We start from the raw sequence: 24,105 nt of genomic DNA, 5'->3' as shown, positions 1-24,105 counted from the left end.
CTGCAAAGAAGCAAAAACCAAGGGCCATGAAACTGTGGCCTCGCTTGCATTAGGGCCGGTTGAGGGGAAAATCTAAGCGCAGACACCAGACAGGCAACTATCCTCCACTCCCAGGGGCACGAACACCTGGTACCTTTGAGAAAAAAGCCACTTGGGCTGCTTGACAAGTTTCATGGCAGCTTTGAAAATCTTGAATCATCGATGTTTCACTTACCTTTACTGCAAGCAAGAAAGAAGCAACTTGTCAATTTAATTAGGTTAAGTTGTGACCGCACGTAAATACAGAAACTATTTTTATAATGTGTATAACTGATAAATAGTGCCAACGTACAAGTAGGTTTTAGACACAAAGAACTAAAGTAGCGGCAGGCTTTGTTGTACAGTTGAACAGTACTGCAGATACAACTGTAGTTGAAACGTCTGTGGACCAAGCTACAATGTACAGTAGGGTATGATGCCACGAAACCCAACAAGGGATGGTTCTTATCTGAGCAATGCATGACGTTAATATGCCTCCCCAGAGTTCCCGGTTCTTAACTGTAGACTAGAGACAGTTTAGACTTGGCAGCTAGGAGAGTAAGGAAGTTGGCAAATTTGGGCGAAACTGGGATGAGATATCAAAAGCCACAGGCTGTCCTAAAATGATCAAAACCATAGATTCTGAGTAATTTGATTGTGAACAAAAAAAAAAGGCCCCAGCGGTAAATCAAAGAACTGCACCTATAATCCTGTGAAAATAATATCCAATAAATAAATATCATACAATATAATATATTATATAATATAATAAAAGGCTAAGCAGAACATGCATTTCACCAGAAATTTGGCTACTGTTAGAAATTTACTCCCTGGAACCCTGGAAAAACTTATTACAGTGACTGGCTGCAGATGAACATTTACAACATCAGTTGGGGCATACATGTAAATCATGGGGTGATAGGGTACATAACTGTATCCCCTCCCACTATTTGACCAGAGAGGAGATGGGCTATTGGATCATCCCAATAGCCTAACTAAGTGTTCCAAATAACCCCTATCTCCCTGACACATGTCTTAAATCAAGGCCCATCTGGTTTCCATAAAGACTGGCTAAAACTGCACTCAACAGCTAAACTCAATAAACTACGCAGTGGTTGATAAGGAGTTTGGAAGGTAGCCAAGTATGCAAAATGAACCAGGATATGGGATAGTGTTATCCAAGACAGGCAGAGGCATAATTGTACATGTACATGTATGAGCACAAATATCTATAGGGTGAAGATGTAACAAGCAATTGTACAGTATCAACTCACACAAACATTTAAATGTGCGTCTCCCAATTTGTACCCAAATGATACGACCGTGACGTGTACATGTGCATAACTACATGTATCGGTACACTGTATACTGTACATGATGGACATACTACTCTAAATTCTCATGGCCTTATTTTAACAAAGTGTACATGTATATTGAATGTGATGACTTGATCTGTGCAATCACTTGATCTTTGCATGATTAATTAGTCAATCTGAATGCATGATTTGTCGATTCTGCCATCAGTCAATTGACTTGTTTCTAATTCTCGGTTTCAAAAAAGGGAAGTGAAGTCAGGGATTTCATACACGCTCAACTGATGCTGATAGTGCCATGCGATTGAGCGGTCATGCTGATCGACTGATCGTGCCCAACATACATGTATGTACTTTGCAGTTGCAAAATTTCCTACAAAATACGTTGTCCGCGGATGTATTTTGTAATTTAACAAAGTGTTTATGGAATTTGGAATACAAGGCACTTGTGAAGGTCATTCGAGCTGTCTTCGCCAGGAAAAAATGTGAGAAAATATGTTGAAAAACTTTGCATTGTAGGACTACCTGGATGTCAGTCATAGTGTACATAAAGACAACGTCCAACCTTGGCTACCGTACATGTACATGTAGCTCTCTCAGTGCCTTGAATCTTGAGCAAATTTATTGTGTTCTATCCAGCATGTCCAGAGTTGGGAAAAGGGACAACACTTGATGGCCCTACGCACAAACGTGAGACATGTCTGAAAAAACCTAAGCGTTTTCAAAGTAAATGCTTCAGAATTTTCTTGGCTAAATTTCACTTTTTTATAGGACATGTTATCACTTTCTCATGGCTGTTATTATTAGTGTTAAGGGAAAATTAGTGCTTTCCGCACGTGGAACCATGGGAACTATTCCCCACTCACGTAAGATCCATAATTAACTCTGGAGGAAATAAACGTATACCTAGTGCAAAAAGTAGAAGTAGGAGGCGGACTCGGTAGCCAACTGACTGAGTCAACATGACGCCTGTTTGTTCACACATATCTGGCCATCTGGATCGCGATCAGTGACCTTAGCTGGCTGGTTCGCGCGATCATCCATTCGGTGGGTAGATTGCGCTGAACAACTCTCCAGCCAACCGGCAATGACCTAGCAAACCCTAGAACCTGCCTGTGAAATCAATATCGTAATCTCTGCTATCAATAAATTTATAACAGAAACTGTTGAAAAAAATAAAAATGCTCAAAAAAGGGTTTTACGTACGTCACGCTGCAAGCAAGGACTCCTCTTGCACGTTTTCACTTTACCTTGTTTTTATTCTGGCCCGTCTTTAATCCAGACGTCCAAACGGACCTTCACTCAGTGGTTATTTATTGCATGGAGATACCATACTACAGTGGGTCTGTCAACCGCCTCAAAACATTAAATCGTGGGTGATACGTAAACGGAAACAGCTCGCAAGGGGCTTAGACTAATTTACGCACTTCGTTATTCTTGTCATTGTCGTCTGCATGGTGGCACTCTTGTGGAGTTATTCATTCATCAAAATGTTATTTCCACAACTCTGAGGAACTCCAACTTCGACCAAAATGGATTTACTTAAAGCCGAGATTGCCAAGAAGAGGAAACAACTGGAAGCGAGCAAGGTCGTTGCTCCTGTAAGCAGAAATTGCCATGAGCTTTCAGCATGTTTTCAGCGCGTACACACACGCAACGTACATGTACGTGCACAACGTGTAATCTACCTGCCATGCATGGGCTGTACATCATTACATGATGTACATATCTACGCGCAGGCTACGTCATTAATAATCATGATAATGACATTATCATGATCATGCAGTGCCAGTGGCCATTATTAAACCAAACTACGATCATGACAATCTAGCGACGTTCCTACTACATCACCCTCGACTCCATGAGCTTCGTCTGCATCCTCTGTCATGTCTCTGTGGTTGTGTAGTAAAGGCCCCCTAATATGAAAATGACACTGACTGGCTATTCTTTAGTATTCAGGATGAATATTCGCGGACACGACCTTGCTTGATCTCGGCCTTGGGCATGTCGGGTCAGTGCATGGTGAAAACAAATGCATTTTACATTGCTTTGAGTGGCAAAAATGCAATCACTTTGGGCATGTTGGGTTGTATTCACTGCGCTGTCCGCAAGTTATGCACAGGTCACATCCTAGGGGGTCTGGACAACTCGACCGTTTGCCAACTCGACCGTTTGCCAACTCGACTTTGGACAACTCGACCGTTGAGACAACTCGACCATCCGTGCATAAAAGGGAGAGACAAGTCGTCCGTTGAGACAAGTCGTCCGTTGGACACTGTCCGCTCAGCCCAGTCGTCTGCTGAGGCCACGGTGTGAAATACCATGGAGGATACATGGCCTTAACGATGGGATAGAATTTCATGTAGTAGATAGACAAGCCTAATTTCTGAGGTACATGGTGGCTATATTAAGTCAATCTTTGCGCAATCAATCTAGCCTTGCATCTAGAATGAGAAAAAGTGTCACCACTTTCATCGATCCTCTACGTCCGAATTAAAAGTTTAAAATTTGAAACTGATTTGGTGGTAACCGTGGTATCTCTATCACACAAGGTGGACGGTGACCACATTTCACTGGAATTCAAGGATTTTTGTAGAGTTGCAATCTGACTGAACAATTTTTCGCGATCTTGAACTGGGAAATGACTGTATTATGTGAAGATCGAGCACTGGTCGAGTTGTCTCTCTGTCAAAGTGGAGTTGTCCTAACAGACGACTTGGCAAATGGTTGAGTTGTCTCGACAGTCGAGTTGTCCGACAACCCGTCCTAGCCTACATACCTGTAGGCTCAGCATGTCGCATGCGTATTTCAAAGGCTGCACGCTCGCGCCTACGTATTCTGTTGCACGTCTTGCATGTGTAAATCTCCTCTGTTGTATACTGGGCAGTGTCCCCAGAAGGATGCATAGGAATTCTTTCGAAAAAACATTCTGTGGTATACCTGTGGGCATCCACTTCATTTTATGAGCTGAAATTGCACTAGTATGTTCACTACTTACGGGATAAACTATGTGCTAGGTTGCTAATTGTAGAAAACTCGCCTTTTCCTCATTTGGAGGATAAAATGTTTTGCAGCATTTGCATACATGTTGTCTGGCGTTGTCACTAAACTGTGGTTTGGTCCCAGGACTGATGAATGAGTAACCATCTCCTTTGCTAATACGTACATGTACTGTCTGGTGGGATTTGCCTACCCATAATTTGCGCATGGGTTTGACTGAGGTGATGTGGGATGTGATAGGGACTAGTGCCCAAGGCTTGCTAAGGCCCTTGGCCCAATTTCATGGCTCTGCTAAGCCGACAACCTCTGTTAAACAGAGGCTTCAAGTACACGTACATTTATGTACATGGTACATCATGGTACATAGCGTATTTTATAGACTGTAAGCAGTAAATACAGCAAACAGCGCAGTACGCTAACCGCAGAGGAAAAAAATGCTTAAATAATGATGCAACAACATGAACAATGGACATCTCTGTCTACCAGCATGACCTGTTATGCGCACCCATCATGTCCATGCAATTTCTGTGTTAAGCACAGCAACAATGACATGGTCATTGTGAAATGTATACACTTTTTAATAACGTTAAGCAAATTTTGGAAAGAGTTCCATATACATGTACATGTATGGACATCGCTTGTCACCCTGTGCACAAGCCCTATGAGACTGGTCTGAAAAATCCTTAGTTTTTTTCTTAGTAAACAATTTGGTTTTTGTCCCTCCTAAATTGAATTTTTCTGGACATGTTTTTGCTTTCTGATGGCTAATAGGTCACTGTAAGGAATAATTACTGGTGTCCGTATATATGGAACTCTTCCCCAAATTTTTGTGCTGGGTTATAAAAAAATTGCTTAACAGTATTAGTAGCATTGTGAAATTGGGCCTTGGACTTGTGCTTTTCACAATTCCAGTTTGCTTCATTTGATTCTAGCTCAAGAGTTGTCCAAGCCTCATTGGTATCAGCTGGTAGTTTGCCTACAGACTCAGTATAAATACATAATAATGCACTGGGTTTGTTTGCTGTTTGCCAGGAGTCAGGCAAGAAATTTTTCAAACGGGAAGACTTGATCAAACGACAGGAGGAAGAATATTGGAAAAAACACCGAAAGGTTTGTGTCAATTGTTCATATGCCATAAACTTTCTTTATCTGAAAGGACTGTAAAATTTAATAAAAAAATACGCTTTCATATTGTCAGTATATTTCAAGATACTGACCAACAGGTTAGTTTCTTGTTTAAGTAAACATTGTATCGACCATCGATGAGTCTTGTTAAAATTCAAAATTGTAAAAATACAAAAACTGCTGCCAACTGTTCAGTTGGCAACAGTGACCTAAAATGTATGAATTCAAAAAGCTAGAGGGCTTTTTCACGAGAATGATTTGGTCAGGACTGAAACGTCAGGTCCTTTAAATATTTTGATGTTTAAAGTTAAGACAAAAAACAAATGAATGTACTTATTTTGGATATTTTTTTTAAATTTTGGACTGGTGTTTTTTTTTTGCTTAGGATGACAGTACTCATTCAAAGGAGACAAAAGAAGAAAGTAAGCGAAGAGAATCCACAGAGACAATGGATCCCAATCTGGTGACTTTGTCAAGACAGGAGGTGAGAAGAAGATGCTGACATTTGTTTGTAATCTGGAAAATGAATCGTGGAAACTGAAACCACGGAATACTCAGTACGGTGTACATGTATACTGACTGATATGTTGATCTTATAATTGGTGAATCAGAAAATTAGGCTGGAACTATTCTGCCCTCGTCACTTTTATTTTAAGAATACGATATTCAGAAGCTCCTGTAGTTCTTATACAGCGCCCTGATCACATTCACCTGCAGTATGTTTCAGTAAGATCAAGATTTTGGGGAGCTAAAGTCACTTTTGTGTCTTGTTTAAATGTAATGCCGCAGATGGCTGTGTCCATCGACGTAGATAGCCTCAGGCGGTTTCGTATCAGTCCCCCGTTAACAGGAATAGTACATCCCCATACTGTGGCTCAGGCAGCAGGGTTGTCGTTGAGTACTCGACCGCCAGTTAGTAGGGTGTTTGGATGGGGACAAACCTGAATGACAAAGACATTGAACAGAAAATACTAAAAGAAAAGAAAGAGTTTGAATAATAAGAAGCTTGTAAATAATAAAAAAAAATTAGACTCTAAGACAAAATAACTTCCCCAGTATGTGCTGAGCATTTTTCAGTTCTTCTTTACTGATGCTTCATTTTAAAGTATTGTTTACATGTACATGTGTGTTATCCACACCCCAAGTCCCATCAATAAATTCACTTGCTGTGTACGGTCAATATCTCTTCTGTGTTCACAACAAACAGCTCAGTACTTGGCAGTGGAAAAAGCACGCTGTATTGCATGACTACACTCTTGTTGGGTAATCGGGTGGAGATCTGACTGACTTACAAAGCTGACTCTTTTGTCTTGTGATCGCCAGGTCATCAAACGGCTGAGGGAGAGGCAGGAACCGATCAGATTGTTTGGCGAGACAGACGCCGAGGCATTCTTCCGGCTACGTCGTTATGAAATGTTGGCACCTGAAATCAACAAGGTTAGATTGTCAAATATGATAAAAGTGTCAGAGTCAGTGCTAATAAGAACTGGAAAAAATTAAATATTCATTCTCATCATTCCTATCTTAATAACTTAGGGGCCTGGTTCTTTGCCTTTCTGCTGTGGGCACGTGGTTGTACGTCATCAGTGTCATGGCAAAACTGTGGGATTGGGTAGTTGAATTGCAAATGACTACTTAAGAAAAATCAAGAGAAAAGTGACAAGAGGAAGGAAAAAAGTATTTCAATTTTCTAGAAAAAAAATACCCGTATTTATTCCTACACCCCCTCTGAGGGTGGGTGAGGAAGATTAAAATTGGAAGATATGAAGACTCGGGGTTGCTGGGCATGGCGTGTTCTAAACAGGGATATATGTATCAAGTTTGAAAAGAATCAGTTGTTGTCTAATGCGTCACCACATGGAAAACTTCTGGCTGTGCTGCTGGATACTATGCAAACCTAAGCTTTCGCCCAGCTCTGAATATCACACAAGAGTGGATACTCCTGCTGGCTACTACATGCATGTACTGCTAATCCTGTTGGGACCAGTCTCAAGTTCCTCCTCGTATTTGCCCGTCTCCACTCCTACAGGGTTTGAGGAATGACTTCAAGGAGGCGATGGACAAAGTGGACCAGCAGTACCTGGAGGAGATGGTAAAGCTGCAGGGGGAGGACGTCCCCAACAGGGCCTACGACATCAAGTACGAGGATGACGGCTCCACCATCGATGACATCATCGAGATGTCAGCCGGGATGGGGCAAGGAGATGAACAGCTGGACGGCAGAGTTATCACGTGGTTCATCAAGGTATTGACAGCCACCATATGATGTCGCCTTCCCTTTGTGTGTAACATGTGATTTGTTGCTGAAGGGTTTTGGAATACTTTGCACTGGGAACATTTCAAATTTTATAAGTAAATCTGAGATATGGAATACCACAAACATTACCAGCAATAATTCATCTCTTGCATAAAAAAGTGAATACAAATATGCACTGGATAAACAATCAATATTTGCTTTATCCGCTCTGAGTGGAACAAAAGAGGGCGTGGTTTTTTTGGGTATTAACCCATAGGCACGCCATGAGGCACGCAAGTGTATGTGCATTTGACGTAGAGCACGCTGAGTATGCGTAACTAATTTACTCCGGCATGTATGGTCGTTGCGTACATGCAGAACGCGTGCAAGAATCCGCTTGTAACCACCTGTCTTTCTTTTCGCCGATTGGGGAGTAATATCACTCTCTTAGATTCTGCTGTTGTTAAGAAATAATATTTGAATTTAATCTAAATACAATTAAAGTAAGTTTCTGTTTGAATACAAAATTTGTTGAAAATTTTTCTAAACAACCTCTTCTCAAAGTGTATGAACCCAGTTCTGTAGCACTTGCACTTTGGACTGTATGCGTTTTGGACACAGTACCAGTTGTTTTGTGTATGTAATATTGGTTGCTATGAGTATCGTATTTTGGTTACTACAGATTCTTGTGGTCATGCACAGCAACACAGCCCAAAATAGAAAAATGCTGCGTGACCAGCTCTCGGCCAGTTAATTAAGATACAGAATCTGTGGATGAGGTGTTAAAAATTGAAATTATTCCAAGTATTAATTTGGTGCTTGAGTAAAGACTCTTATCAGTGTGCCTGGATGCCCTTGTGTTGTCTGTAGCCATCATCGTTTTTCCGATCTAGGGCCCTCCCTACCCTCCCAACATAAACCCAGCGAGTGCAGCGTCTGATAACTAGCAGCCCCTAAACCCTCCCTAAGAAGAAAATTTGACATGACAGCTCTCAGGAAGTTGACCGCTGGACGGCTCAAAGTTATTTCCTGCTAATTACTTCAGCTTTTCTACCGTAACACCCAGTAGATGTTTAAGAAATATTTTTCGGAGCATGCACAGGCCAAGCTGACACAAGCACAGGACTTGTTCCCTGGTATATATCATACACACACACACACAATTATGTAAAATTTTTGCCCTTTGTTGTAAATTAGAAGTTTAGAAAATCTTGACTCTTCTGATGAATGAAATATCTTTTAAGAGCATGTTTTTGTTGTTGCATATATAGATTGTGTCATTTAATATTTAACCCTAATCACAGCAAATCCAAGATTATTCTTTTAATAAACAGTGAAGTGGTCATTACTATATTACCCTCGTTATAATTTGATAGACCTAATTCTCAAGTAAATTCACATGTAGCAAAACCATTGTCGTTCATCCACACGTGGATATTTTAGTACGCTACACCTACACGTTTGTTTATGTCAGATATATACATATTGTTGACGTGCTGTGTTATTGACTTGCTGTACATTGTCAAGCTCTCAGTCGAGTAGAGATATTTAGGAATGAGACTTCTATCATAGTGTGATTTTGTTGTAATCTGCAGTTCTTGCTGAAGATGTGGGCCCAAGAGCTGAACCGGCGAGAAGAACACGTGAAGCGCAGTAACAGGGGCAAATTGGAGAGCGCCACCTACAGTCAGACAAAAGCCTACCTCCAGCCGCTCCTTAGAAAGCTCAAGAAACAGGTCAGAAGAATCTAATCAAATGGTAGTGCATATTGCTTGAGATGTAGGAGTCTTTTTCTTATTAACCCCTTGACGACGGGAATTTCTTTCCGAAAGCCAACTCCAAGAATTCCAGCCTCGCTTGGCCACGAAGGCCACCTGCCAAACCGCAAATTCTTGGTTTGTGGCCCTACGTGCTCTGCACGCTTTGAATTACGCAGTGAAAAGGCTGATTGTTTGGTGGCATGCAGCTCTACTCATGCTTCCACATTCCCGTTGCCTCCTTTCAAAGTGGGGACTATTGTGAAGCTGGTGATTATGATGCAAATTCGGTCTTTACATTTCTGGGCTACACACAAAGGCCAATCACCATATATACAAGAGCCAGGGTCTGCCTTCTTTCACTGTGTTCGCTCGAGCGTGGGCCGAGAATAATAGCTGAAAAGCGGGCTGAGGATCTCAATTTTTACGGCGCGAAGGGGTTAATGTATTCAGAATTTGAGTAGATCTTGTTGCAGACACATACGGTATGGACTGCCTCTTGAGCAGTCTAAAAGTTGGAATGTTTTTAACCAAAACATTGCTTGTATAATTCAGCATTACCTGCCTTCCTACTGCGAACAACAAGGGAACAACAGGTATAACCCGAATGCTTTACTTGGGAATGGCCTGTACCCATTTAGAACACTCCCAGTAACACAGCCAATATGCATTGGAAACTCATAAATGTTCCATAAAGGAGCATTCCAGTGGGAACAGGAGTGTTCTGACTTTGGAGATGCTTTTGAAGTAAACCCAACAACAGTAGTGCTTGGCAAGCTTAGACTCCACTCTAGTCTGTATTTACTGAGGGATGAATCTTCTGTGAAAAAGGTCTAACATTACCCAATGTCTGTGTTACAGTCTTTAGCTCCTGACCTGCTGGAGAGCTTGGTGAACATTATCAGATACATGCTGGACAGAGACTATGTCAAGGTATGTCATATTTGCCCAGCCAAACACCTGTCAATCGCTTCTCTGTGATTTTCAGGTTAACAACACTCTCAGCGGTGAGAACTGTCTTTATTAGCATGACATAGACAGCCCCTAACAACAAACTCATACTCTGTACTTACTCAAAATTACAACAGGTGTGTTAGAATTGTTATAGGGTTACATTGAAAAACAAAATGCAAGAATTTACAGTTGTAGTGATATTCCACAGTGGAAAGGAGGTATATGCATGTGTGTGAAATATTATATTATATTAATATTAGGTTTGTTCTTATGCCGACGGAGCTTGTGGTCAAGCAGATCATTTTAAAACTGACCCAGTCATGTTTTCCCTCCCAGGCCAGTGACACGTACCTTCAGATGGCTATTGGTAATGCCCCTTGGCCCATCGGAGTGACCATGGTGGGAATCCATGCCCGTACAGGCAGAGAGAAGATCTTCTCCAAGAACGTGGCTCGTATCCTTCGAAATTGTTTTAATCAATCCGGGAGGGGGGGTTCAGATGGATATGGAGAAATACTGAAGCTGTTCTTCACCTGCTGTTTTATCTGTTGAAATAGGAGGGTGTGGCTAGGACTTGGCAAGTGCATGGTAGGAGCTGTTCTGAGAGTTTTCTAGTTTTAATTGTGGCCGGAACACTGGATGGCATGCTAGACTTGCCGCTGTTCCAACACTTGGCGGCAGACACTGTTTAATTTTGCTGTCAGTTTCTATTATCTTTATCATTCTCTTTCCTTAAGTCGTTGACCACAGATGTGCTTAATGATGAAACGCAAAGAAAGTTTATTCAGGTAGGTGTATCCTGTGTAGTTTGTTCACATCAAGTTCAGGCATGTCGACATATTGCCCAAAGTCTTGAATCTTTAGAAACAGTCCACTGCGGATGTTCACAGCTTTGTCGAGTCAGTCAGTAACCTTTGCTATTGCCAAAGAAAAATAGCCGAGGACGACCAGTCTTTACTATTTGTAAAACTTGTTGACCATGCTAATGGGTAGTAGCTTGTTGCTATGAGATATCTGATGTTCATTTCATGTATTGCCTTCTCGCAATGTACTGTGTTTGATAGTATTCCAAATGGTACAGGAACGGTCAAAGTTTCCAGGTCTTTTCAGTGTTTTTGCCATCAGTTTCAAGTAGCCTGACCCACATGGGAGTGATCATGTTTGCTTGACAAGTGCTCTGTTTGGATTCTGTGATCTCTTTACCTCCAGGCACTGAAGAGATTGATGACCCAGTGCCAGAGGCATTTTCCGACAGACCCATCCAAAAGCGTGGAGTACGTCAAGAGCGATATCATTGAACACTGACAATGTCTCCTTCAGTGAAGGGACGATGTTTCAAGTAAAGCAATGCTGTCGTCATCTTGGCATTTGGAATTAGGCAGTAAAGTTTTTCTGTTGAGAGGGTTCTATGAAACTGTGCACGTACATTTGAAGGATGCAAGAGGTGAACATCTGTACTACAGTGATATGTGGTTCTTCTGCAGTCCAATCTTTTGCATGTCACCTCAACATTAAATCTTCATTTAAAAATCGACCCACTGCATGCACAAATATGCAGTCCCCAGCAGTGGAAAGTCTCTTCTTATGGAAACTACAGGTTTTTGAACTGGTGCATGTGTATGGAACACTCAGTGCAGGCTGTCTACAGGCATGGAACTTTTGCTCGGATCAGCTCATTTCTTTGGTTTTTTTCATTTTGCACTCATGCCATTGAAAATTGAAGAAACACTCTACAAAGTCTTGCAAAAATTGGAATTTCTTACATGTCCAAGTCTAATTCATTGGGTCTGATCTGCTCCTATTGCCATTATTTTGAAGTGTGCACTGAATGTGCATTGAGACATTACTCACTTTGAGTGAATTACAGTAAATTCCCCACTCTATAAGTTTCCAGGGTTGAAGTATGGTAATCCAGTACATAGAACGTTCCACAGGTTGGTGGGAATTGTTTCGACAAGGTGCTGGGCTCACATACTAAGCTCTTACATTTCAACAGAAATCGGTCGTGCGTGCTCAGCGTGTCCTGTACCAAAATCCAAATTAACCTGTATGCGAGGGAATTTCCCATCAAAAGACTGTCTTTGCCAAGTAAAAGTATGGTTCTACAGAGCAGATTGTCCAAATATTATTTCTAGTAGAAGTAGAAACTTGCTCGATTCAAGCATAGTATTGCGTTTTCATTTACCTTCCCTCTGAGGTAGACAATTGGTACAGGGTCTTAAAAATTTCTCATGGCGAAACAAACTTCACGGTTTTTCCCAAGTTTAGGGTATTTCATCCTCTGGAAAAAATGCTAGGGACGTAGGCCCAAAGCTTGTATTTTGAATCACATTTTCCAGCTGTCTTTTTCCTAAATCTGCATATATGTATGTAAAATATGATTTAGATCTTCACACTGAATTTGTTGTACATGTAGATGTTTTCCGTCAACTGTTTTCGAATCTCAGAAATTTCTTTCCGTAAATAATGCAGATTCACAGACAAAGACTTCTTTCAAATATTACTTTGCTTTGTATTTTACAAAGACAATAGTGTATGGTATTTTTAACCCCTCCCCCCCAAAAAGCCCTGTTGATGTGCAGCTTAACATGCACTTCATGCACATTGTGGTTTGTACATACATTTTACAGGATAATTGTATGATGAGCTGTTATCAGAAAGTCTCCTGAAGAAAGGTATCTGTATTTGATCATGTTTAAAGCTTTGCAAGGTGCACCATGAAGGAATACGAATGATCGTGCAGTTTGCAGTGTGAAAAATATCAAATCAAAGGTTGTACAGTAACATGATGCTTTTTTTTTACCTTGGGACAAAATTATGATGCCAGGCTCTTAAGTACAGTCCTTCCTGTCCAAACTAGACAAAATACCTCAAATAATGTTAATTTTTCACATCTGGGTTGGTAAGGATTAGTTTTCATTTCTGGTTATTGTGATATATTCTATGAATAACAAAGGACATATCTAATGATGTAAAGCCTACAATGAATAAAGATGACTGTAAATTCATTCATAAAAGTGCTCTTTATTCGTAAACACAATGTGGCCTGTTCATGCCATCAGTTTGTTGCTGCAAGAAATGACCAGAGATTTCACTGATAATGCTGTCATTGCCACGCAAAAGCAATGCTGTCCCGTTCTCACCTTGAGCAGATTACAGCTAATGGGGACAAGTAAAGTTCAACTTTTTTTTACCACTGCTTTGCAAAGCATGCATCAGCAAAATATGCACCAGGAAACAATTCTTTTTGACAGCAAAATAAAAGACGGCATACACATCATCATTGAACAATGGTCCAAATCTTCCTTGAAATAAATTGAATAAAATAAATCTTGAAATAATTAGTTGCTGTTTGTGAATGCCTATTTCAACGTCCTAAAATTTCAATGTTTCTGAAGCATACATGATATTTAAATAGCATTAAATGAGGCATTGAAAACCTTTTATCAAATGACGAAGATGTGATGAATGCAAAAATCAAGAAACAGGTTGACACTTCAATTGATAACTGGCAGGAAAACACTGAGGCATGATCACATAAGACATGCATAATGTTTTCAAGTTGGAAAAACTGAGCGTCTGGGTTTTCTCATGATAAATGCACGTGTCGTTCACAATGCACACTCCCTGCACAGGGATTGGTAGTGACACTTAAGCCATTGCTGCCAAGTAAAGCATGTCCCTAGTACTCAATGACTCTTGTAGGTTACCAGCTGATGAGAGAGCAAGTGAACCAGTATGGTCCACATTACTTCTGGGCAGGTGCTCGCACTGTCTTTTGATTCTAGAACATAATAAAGAGACTTGGAACCAATCTCATTTCACTCACTGTGTGGCTAATCTCTTCCCAAGTGAGCATTAAGTCAATTGTTCATTAATAAACAGCATGTATGAATCCTTTGACCACACCCTTTGCCCCCCCCCATTATACTACACAGACTGCCCTCGTTAGTTCACGTACGAAGCCATTAGGCACTGGCATGAGTGTAAACAATGTGCCTGTTGAAACATCCGCCTACTTAACAGTCTTTCTTTCTCTCTTACTACGTCTCAACACGGTGTCCCCGTCTCCAAATGAGCTGCCGCTGTCGCTGGCATTGCTACCACAGTCTTGCTTCTTCCGTTTACGGCGCCTTGTCTCAGCCACGACAGACAAAGGGCTGTCGAAAGAGAGAAAAGTTGAGATGAACTCTCGTGATCTCTTCACATCAAGTTCATCTTGAGGGCTTCAGAAAGAATGGTATTAGGGTAATTCCAGAAATAAGGGGTCCATTCTTTTTTGTGTCCCTGTCACATCTGACATACGATTTTGTAAGTTCAGAACACATTTTCTGATTTCCAAGAGTGATGAATTAACGCAAATCCCCTGCCAAACAAAGAGTTCTAGTTTGAAATCGATTCCCGTGATATTTTCATGTCAAATAACAAAGGTCAGATGTAACGGACATGAAAATGTCACACTTTTGGATCCCTAATTTCTGGAATTACCTATTATCAGTCTTTCTTTCCTTGAAAATGAAGCGTTTAATACTAACTTTTGTCCATGCTTGGGCTCGTTTGAAATTGCCTGTAGTGTTTAAGTTGAGACCATCAAAAGAAATACCCATCACAAGACCTCCAGTCTAAATTCAAGTTACAAGCTCTTCAAATGAGCTGCAACAAAGGTATTCCTTTGCCACTGTTAACCCGGAACCCAGTTACTTGTAACTGGTCTTATGATGGTCTTGACTACAACAATGATCATCAGATATTTTGAAATGACCCATACTTTGAAATGATTCCAGTTCTTGTGTATGTTTACAACAGTGGCCACATTTTAATAAACCACCAAGGGCAGACTGAATTTAACGCTGTGAATTCAACAAGTTCACAAAATCGATGGGGTCATCACTACCTTTCAGGAATACACAGAAGGTCTTGAGAATCAGGCGCAGGGTCACTACTCAGGCTAGAGGTTTCACTCTTGTTCTAATGATGGTGACACAAAAGAAAGTTAACAGTCATCACTCAGATGAAAAATCTTTTGATTCATGGCACCACAATGTTTTCCGTGGTCTGGGTTTACACACTTTTGGAACAATCAATATGGCAGTCTACACTTTCAGTAAATGATTGTCAGTTGTGATTTATTTCTGGTAATGACACCAAGGATTCCTTAAAAGTACCCTAGGTACTATAGCTTGCAAGCCTGAAGAAACCTGTAGAGAGGAGAAGCAGTTAGTTTTCAGAGATGGGGGGAAAACCCTAGAGGAATATTCTGGGAAAAACCCACAGAATCAGGTAGGGACTGAAAACCCAATCCACATGTGGATTCGAACCCAAGCCCTCAGAGGTGGAAGGTGAGGAAAGAATCACTATGCCAACCACTATGCCAAGCGGGACAAAAAATAGGAATTGTGAGAAAGAGCCCAGAAAAGCTCAAGCTGTGGTCAAATACCAGGCTACGACCGGAAACAGCGAAAGTATCTAAGGAAGCCATGGTTTTTTTGCCTTAAGCCACTTCCCATAGATGCGTGTAATTACCATCCACAGCCAGATAGTTCACGTGGCCTTACCTCCCTTGCTGATATGCTCTGCGACTGACTTTCATTTGTCCCGTCCTTTGATGCAACGCTTGGCGAGGATGGAACCAAAATTTTACAGTCAGACTGCTGGTGAATACCAGACCCAGAGAAACCAGCTACTAAATCTGTGTCACCATCAAAAAAATGCAAGGCAGAAACGGGTTGTGTAAGTTTTCTCAAAGAATGTTATTTATGAATGCCAGAAACCAAGCGTGATAGAGAAGTTTGAGACTGTTGATGAGGAAATCCCACAGAAATTGGATAATTAGGCGTTTATTAACTGCTTATAATCCCATACTCACAATTCTGAACCTTATATTTCATTTTTTCCACATCCTTGATGTTTAGCATTGTTATACCCTGACTAAAGAAGCTTTGCATGGTAGCCATCTTGCAGGGCAGTTCCCTTGTATCATACACTATTGTCTTTCGTACGTACCTTTTGAACAAAAGAACTGTCCTATAAGATGGCTGTCACGCAAAGCCTCTACAGCACGGTGAATACTTTGAGCAAGAGTGTGCTAAACAAGCCTCTGATTACTTGTTAAATCCAAACCTCTAGAAAATGCACCTTCAGCAATTCCATTGTGGACAGCTGCTGTGTCTGAATCCAAAAGGCCTCCACTCATTGGATGGCTGCTCTCTACTTTATTTGGCTCTTCAGCAAGCACCACGTCAGAATCTAAAATCAGCAAGTTTTTCAGTCATGACATGTTTTTTCCTACGATACAAAGAAATCCCAAACTGTGTAGCAACCCACTGTGAAAACCTGCATATTTATATCAGTGATATCTGGCACCATGCGGAATAGCAAGAGGTGGTCTCGAGTCCACAGAAATATGAAAAGTTTACCTAAGAGTTGATTTTAGCATAGGAGAGGTTGTTGGATTTAGGCAAAAGACAGGCAAATGGTGGTGTTGATAAATTATTTGTATTAACACACAATTACAATTTTACACGCTCTAAATTCATAATGTGATGAGAAATCACCTTGCTTGACATAAGGATTATTCTCTGGCGTTTCGGTATCACAGTTGCTGATTCTCCCGTTGCTTCCATGCTCATTCTCCTCTCCATCTGAGAACAAACATTCAGTTCTGTTCAACTCTGCGCCATCATTATTTATGATTTCAGAGCATTCTGACGTTCTGCTATCATCGCCCCTATTCTCGACCTCATCCTCCAAGATGACCACAACGTCGAGTTCTTGAATGGCCGAGTTTTCAACCAGAGTGGAAGCTGGACCGCTCTTGGTCGTAACCTCTTTGAGACCAGAGGTAGACGTCTTGGTGGAAGTCGAGGCTTGAGCAGCGTCTTTTTTGCCGGACTTCTTTTTGACTGCGTTCATCTGTGCCCGTGCAGCGGCGACTAACTCACGGAACTGATCCTTGTTGGCTGACACTTAATGGACGGAGAGAACAAGTCAAACCATACTTCATAGTGACTCTTAAAATCTCATATCAGCACTCTCCCTTTTGGAAACACTAGACTTGAAATATGGCTCATTCAGATAAGTAAGAACAACCTTATAAAGTTGGAATGCCACTTCTAACACATAAGAGCGGGCAGTTGACCCAAGTATGACTTTCCAAACTTTACATTTTGTATAAATCCTTAAGCATACACCAGAACATCTAACTGGTATATATACATTTGGTATAAATATGAACCCTCCTGGGATGGATAAAGTTGCCTTTGTAGCATTCTGGGCAGTCAAATCCAGTGTTGCTGCTCGTAGGTTGCACAATTATGAGGGGGGGGGGTGTTTGGAAGGGCCAGATAATGTTGACATCATATTCCACACTAGGTCAAGGAGACTCACAATATTCTTGCCGTGCCTTCTGCATCTGTTCTTCTGTCTGTCCTTTCTCTACCTTCAGATTCTGAAAAATATAAAAAAATCACGTAATATCTGTGTAGCTTTGTTTTAACATGAAAGGCCTGATTATTGTAAACAGAAAAAGGAGCTAGTCTGTGATAAAGCAAAGAGAACTAGGCAAGCAAAAATTTTGAGATAAACATTTGTGTTAGGAAGGGTTATTATTCACACTTAAAGCTGGTACACAATATGTTAGTAATTCATTATGTAAAAAGTGTAACAGTTACGGGGAAATCTTAGCGCTGCACTGAATGCTTACACCAGATCTGTTTCACAAAAATGCAAACGCCTCAATGTTAGCAGTCTGATATTTGGAAGTAAAGACAAGCCACGACAGTGGAACCTACATTGACTGTCATGTCATTGAGTTGTTGTTGGTTCTTGAGCTGCTCAAGTCTCTCAACTTCCCTGGCAATTTCCTCGGCTGGGAATACAAACAAGATGACATGAAACAATCAGTCAGGGACAGGTGCCATTACCAAGGTTACATAATGTGTCTATTAATCTGCTCAAAGTTTCCCTTTTTGTCCTTTTTTCTTGGAGGCTGACTCCCCACTGCCTGCAATTATGTCATTTCTTGAGAGAGAAATGAATTCTGAAGTTGCTGATAACAAGCTGATTTGTAAATGGACAAAGTAACTTATCGTGACCTGCGGCCAAATACTAAGATGCATTGAGTTGTTCTCACTTCTTGATAGTTATTACAACTTGCGATTCTGCACTCCAAAGCATGTCTTAAAAGAACAAGATCTAAGAAACAAGATTGTTCAACATGTTAAAGGCTTTTGGCACCGGCAAGAAAAACCCAATAGAATAAAGAAAGCAAATTTCTAGCAATTCAATTTAGAAGCAGAGAGGAGTTGGTTTTTAGCTTGCTGTACCTGATTTAGGGTTGACCGCATCACACTGGGCATTGTACATCAGTATAAACTCCTCTAATCTCTTGATTACCTCCTGCAAGAAGGCAGACAGGCCAGATCATTCATAAATTAACGAAGACATAATGTCTCAGCATTTGCTTACATCATTAACTTGCTGATTCTTTTAGAGTGCCGAATTTTGAACTCAACTCTTCAGTGTTCTGAGTTTAAATGCTGTATCTGAGGGAAATGCTTCTACCTTGGAACAAAATATTAGGATTTTGCCCTTTGGCAACTTAATTTCATAAACATGTTGCACTGACTGCAGTCAGCAAGTCTGCAAGCTTACTTGGGTGGATTCGAACCCATGACCTCCTGCTCACTAGTGCCGACATCCAACCACTTGACCACTGAGCTTACCAGGGTCAACTGACCATTCAAATGCCGTGAATTCAAACATCTTGCACTTAATTTCATTCCCAGTAGGACCAAAATTTAGTCCCAATTAAAACACACTGTAATCCCGATGAAATGGTCTGAGCATATGTTGGCTGTAGTCAAGACCTCTTCAAACTGCCACAAGACAACCACAAGACCCCACAAGACCAGCACAAGACCTCCAGTCTGAATTCAAGTCACAAGCTATTCAAATGAATTGCAACAAAAGCAATCCTTCCGTCGATGTTCACCCGTAAAGTAAGACTGGTTTTACGAATGCTCTTGTATTGTGCCTGGTCTTGTGTCTGATCTTGTAGGTGGTCTTGACAACCAGATTGGTAAAGAATTCTTCCAACATCCTTGCCCAAAGGAGATAAACAAGGACGCTATGTTGATCGTCTCGGTCTTCCTGCTACTCACATGGCGTTTTCCCTTGGTAGACAAGTTATACTCTCTCATCTTCTTCTTGAGGTCTTTATCTGGCACTAGCTTCCATACCATAGCAGGTATTCGCTTTCTCTTGGTCACTCTGATCAAATAAGAGTAAAACAGAGGAAGTCACTTTTCCGATAACTCTTCTGACACGAGTACAGCAAAACAGATGACAAATACTGAAGTCTGACGTTGTTGCTCTATTAGTTTTTCCCATTAAGTTGAAATGTGTTGGCAGGATCTGATTAAAAGACATCCAAGTACTGATTACCGAGATTAGATTCCTACTGTAAACTTGACAGTAGGGCTCATTACCACACAAAAAAAGTTGATTCTCTATCCTATGGCATAATGGTTACCACTCATGCCACGTTCAGTAATTGTTCCAATCCACTACTGCATGTTGGCTCTGCATTTTTCTGACACTTTTTGCTACATATGAAGCTTTGGCGGAGTGCCTACTATGCATATACAGCGCATGGTGCCACGGTCTTTGCTCATGATAATGGCCAGTGTCTGCTGGATTCCATGGGTCGGTGAGTGTGCCCTATAGACTGTTTACAGTAAATCTTTTTTCTTTCACAGGTTTAAAATACATTGACCAGAAATAGGACGACACAGTTTGTCAGCACGCCTATACAATGCATTTTTCAGAAATCCTGGAGTCTTGTAAGAGTTTGGAGGACGGTCATTTGTCCACTTCATGTAACCCAGGATTTTTGAGGCCACAAGCTCCAGGATGGGAGTTCGATGGCAATTCACACAAATGCCTCAGGTTTGAGTGGGCACTCACCTCTTGTTTGTTTCTTGTTGCTCGGTCCTTCTCAAGCAAGCATCTAGATGGGTGTTGATGTATTTGGTGGGCACTGGTACGCTGCAAACCGGACATTCCGCTTCAGAAAGAAGAGGAAATATGAAAACTCACAACGAGGTGGCTATAAAGGTTACAAACAACTAACAAAAGCTGTGTCAGTCGGCACAGGAAACATCTAATGATATTCAAAATAACCTAGGCATGACAATTTCCGAAAGAAGGAAGAGGACACATATTCAAACTACTAAGCTTTGTCTTTTCTCAAGCCACACTTTTCCTTAAAATGAACACCTGAATCTTGAAAGGAAAAACAGGTGGGTTAAAATGAAAGTTAATTTTAGATCACTTCTGTCACTACTTCCAATAAGACTAAATATCCAAACAACAGGAATTTCACTTGCCTGCATCTAACCAACATTTCAGATTGTTTTGTGAGGGGAGAGGGTTGAAAATTTCTGCTTTTAGGAATTACGAAGAGTCTCCACGAAAACATGTTACTTTGGATCCCCAACAAATAATTTTAATTTTGGTAGTATTTTGGCAATTTTGAAGTTAAAAGAATCGCATTCAACCCTCGGATGACAGGTCAACCAAATATGGACGTACCTTTATCCCTGCTACCACTGGGCGTGGTCTGGCTGCCACTGGGTGTGGTCTGGCTGCCACTGGGCATGGCCTGACTACTACTGGGCGTGGTATGCCTACGGACGGGCGTGGCCTGACCAGCAGCTGGACTACTGCCAGTCGATGCAGTAGGCTGGACTGTCTCAAAGTCCTCTGAGATGTCAATGACATCACCGTCGTCTGGATCAACCAGTGAATGGGTGGAGTGTCTGTTGCAAGACTGTGTCTGAAGCCAATCACTTTCTTGGTCAGTCTTGATTGTAACATCTGACCTATGCGCAATGTCTGAAGACGTGTGTCCAAGGGAGTGTTCTGAGGCACGGACTGAGGCAGTTTTGGAGGGCTTGAAAGCAGTGAAATGACCAGTCAGGGTCGAGGAAGATTTCTTTGGGCTCGATTTGGGGACAGAAAGCTGTAATATGGTGAGAAATGCCAGTAAAAATGTTTCAGTTGGCTGTTTTGAGGAAGTGAAATGATATGATACCAAAGTCCATGGAAAATTATCCTTCAGTTTCAAACAACACATCAGCCATAACTTTCAAAGTTGTTGATGCAATGATGGAATAGAATGAATTCTTCCATGAAGATTTTACCTGTTTTTGCGCAGGACTGGCTGACTTTTTTGATGTCTTCTCCTCGTCCGGAGGAGGGCAACCAGCCTGTTCCTCTGCTTCAGACTTTTTACACAACTTCAAAATGTGCGGTCTGATACATACACAAAAAGAAAGCAAAAAAACCAAATAAGGGGGCAAAATACTAAGTGTTAAGATCCTTCTAAGCATCTGTAACCTTCGGACAAGAAGGATGCCAGGCTCTCCAGATGACATAACTTATCAACTTCCTTACTTGTTTGCAGCAGCAATGTTCCAGCAGCGCAGCTATTAATGTTCAGTGCAATCTGGACTCTTGCCAACATTTATCGTAATCCCTATTGAGCTAATTATCCTATGAATGGATTTCACTTCAATCAACTCAGGATGAAGTACGATGAAGTTACATAGTGTGAGATTCAAAATTGCCCTGAATGACAACGAGTGCAGATGGGATTAAGTTACACTTTCCAGTGTCAGTCTAGATTTGACCGGGCTAATGCACAGGCTGGGTACACGCTGAAATGTAATCATCAAAGCCTTTTTGCCCATTCCTTTCCCAATTTTCTGCCCACCTGACGGCTATGAACGTCTTGACCAATTCGTCCAGGGTTCTGTTGTTGCAGAGTTCCGAGGCGCTGACCTCGATGTTGCAGGACGGACATTGCCTCTTGTATTTCATGTACCTCCTGATGCATAGTGAGCAGTCTGCACGAGACAACGGCACAGAGGAAAAATTTACAAAGCTGGATCTGGGCCAAAATTGTAAAATGTGGCCAAAGAAAATAAACTAATGAAGCAGTGTTTGATGCTTGCCCACTGCCTTCTTCTCTGCATTTTTTAAAATTTATCTTTTACTTTTATCTTTATTCTGTTAGACTGTGAGCGTGCTGCCTGTTCATTTATTCATAATGAATTTCTCAGCTTTTTAGCTGATTTCAGCTTTTTTGTTTTGGATTTCAGCTTTTTTTCCTCACTTGCTGTGTACAAAAGTATAGGAGATTTTTACAGTTCAGCTTCTTTATGCCTTTTTCAGCTGTTTTGAGCTATTTTTATTATTAGTTAACCTCACTCCTGTATAAAGAAAGCTCTATAATTGCAAATTCATAATAAGTTACATGGATGACAAACTCATTAGTTTTACCCAAAAGAATCAGCAAAAGAGATCAGAAAATTTAACCACCGGCTTGAAAAACATATGCTAAGGTTAATAAATTAAAACAGCCTTTATCTCCCTTTTCTCAACATGTCCAACATATCCAAATGAGAAACTTTTCTATTTTTTACTCATACCTTAAATGGTGCTTCTGAATGAAGAATAAATCTGAGACAAGGATCATATTAGTCCAACTCTGCAACTGAAATTACTTATCTGAGAGCGAAGGCAGTCAGGGCCAATGTTTGTGTCCTGTCTATTTAGACAAGGAGAAATTTGAATAAACAGGCTGACCTGGGGAGGTTTCCTCATTTCTGACATACATTACTTACAGTTATGTGAGCATGATGGTATAATCATGGCCACATTCAAATATTCAAAGCAGATGGAGCATCGTAGCAGATTGTCGATTGTCTATAAACAAAAATGACACGAAAAATATCAATTGAGACGTGAACTGAAGAGAGTAATCTCCAATTTACACATTCAGTCTATTCAGTTCCTTGACCTGGCATGAATGAAGGAATGTCAAGGCAAAAGAAGAAACTCATGACAAGCATGATCAGCCATGGTTTGTAAACGCTGACATGACTGACCAGATGTTTATTCATTAAGGTTCATTGCTTAGGCGCTGCACTGCACTTAAAAGGAATGTCCTAAATGTAGGGTAGACCCAAGTTACACGTTCACGTACGGAATTAATGCTAGTGCTTTGTCGTGGTCTTCATTTTAATTTACGCGAACAAATATCTTCAATATCTGAACATGATCATTAAACATGAAATTAAATGTCATCATTATCATGATCATATCAATTTTCCTACATCATTCATAGGACCTACCGTCAGGCACTTACCCGAAGATCAGGCATTGATCCAGGCCAGTCAGATGGATCTGTCAGTGCCATAAACTCTTCAATGTCTACCTTAAAAGGAAACAATAGTTACAATTTTTCCAGTCTGTACAGCGGCAGAGTGGCACGACACGACACACACTTAATCGTCACGTTGTAGCATTTAGACTAGTTATCAAATCACTTGGCGCGCCTGTCGAATCGAGTCTAGTCGCGCCAGTTGAGTTCTGCAAGTAGCGCCCTCTAGTAACTAAAATCGCAAACAGCCGGTGAACATTTTTTTGTTCCTTGCTTTAAAAAGCACTACTAGACTAAAATTTGGAGCACGCAAGGAATGATCATCCCAAAATGACTATATAACAATTCTTCCCCAGCCGGTAAGTTAAAATTCATTACATACATCATGAGCAAGGACTCATAATCGTGCATACGTCTTTCATTGCTTTATTTAAATTTGGACCTCCCTCTTTCTCATTCTGTAGCGCCCTCAAT

General features: G+C 41.0%; 3 protein-coding genes across 8 annotated transcripts in view; 1 reads left to right on the top strand and 2 right to left on the bottom strand.

The window, feature by feature from the left end:
- The window catches only part of LOC110986391 (uncharacterized), a 29,167-nt gene extending 26,510 nt beyond the window's left edge, over nt 1-2,657 (bottom strand). The window contains exons 1-2 of one of the 4 annotated variants that reach the window (XM_087135307.1): nt 2,538-2,577; nt 2,238-2,444 (exon numbers count right to left, since the gene is read on the bottom strand). The gene's annotated coding sequence lies outside the window, so the exon portion shown is untranslated. Of the gene's footprint in view, nt 1-214; nt 411-2,237; nt 2,445-2,537 lie in introns of those variants that run through there. The other 3 variants (XM_022248226.2, XM_022248223.2, XM_087135308.1) reach the window with 3 other exon arrangements.
- Nucleotides 2,658-2,754: 97 nt separating this feature from the next.
- On the top strand, nt 2,755-13,420 carry prpf18 (pre-mRNA processing factor 18). 2 transcript variants are annotated; one of them, XM_022248228.2, is made up of 10 exons: nt 2,755-2,932; nt 5,364-5,441; nt 5,842-5,940; nt 6,780-6,893; nt 7,486-7,701; nt 9,288-9,428; nt 10,311-10,382; nt 10,740-10,857; nt 11,154-11,191; nt 11,613-13,420. In XM_022248228.2, exons 1-10 carry the CDS (start codon nt 2,864-2,866, stop codon nt 11,706-11,708), a joined length of 1,041 nt encoding a protein of 346 aa, XP_022103920.1. In that variant the 5' UTR covers nt 2,755-2,863; the 3' UTR covers nt 11,709-13,420. The 2 variants fall into 2 exon arrangements, with proteins under 2 accessions (XP_022103920.1, XP_086991443.1); XM_087135317.1 differs by having other exon boundaries at nt 2,755-2,995.
- Nucleotides 13,392-24,042, bottom strand: LOC110986390 (E3 ubiquitin-protein ligase RAD18-like). Of its 2 annotated transcripts, none has more exons than XM_022248219.2 (15): nt 23,617-24,042; nt 23,093-23,174; nt 22,180-22,312; nt 21,608-21,719; nt 20,997-21,426; nt 20,370-20,469; nt 19,565-19,673; nt 18,728-18,800; nt 18,194-18,270; nt 17,790-17,850; nt 16,958-17,368; nt 16,524-16,649; nt 15,959-16,092; nt 15,298-15,371; nt 13,392-14,563 (listed from the first exon to the last, which is right to left on the bottom strand). In XM_022248219.2, exons 1-15 carry the CDS (start codon nt 23,665-23,667, stop codon nt 14,419-14,421), a joined length of 2,118 nt encoding a protein of 705 aa, XP_022103911.2. In that variant the 5' UTR covers nt 23,668-24,042; the 3' UTR covers nt 13,392-14,418. The 2 variants fall into 2 exon arrangements, with proteins under 2 accessions (XP_022103911.2, XP_022103913.2); XM_022248221.2 differs by having other exon boundaries at nt 16,539-16,649; nt 23,617-24,041.
- Between the last annotated feature and the right edge of the window lie 63 nt (nt 24,043-24,105).

The sequence above is a fragment of the Acanthaster planci genome, linkage group LG04 (genome assembly GCF_054643075.1).
Source record: "Acanthaster planci isolate LZ-2023a linkage group LG04, COTS_SCS, whole genome shotgun sequence".
NCBI lineage: Eukaryota > Metazoa > Echinodermata > Asteroidea > Valvatida > Acanthasteridae > Acanthaster > Acanthaster planci.
This window is presented reverse-complemented; position numbering and strand designations above follow the sequence as displayed.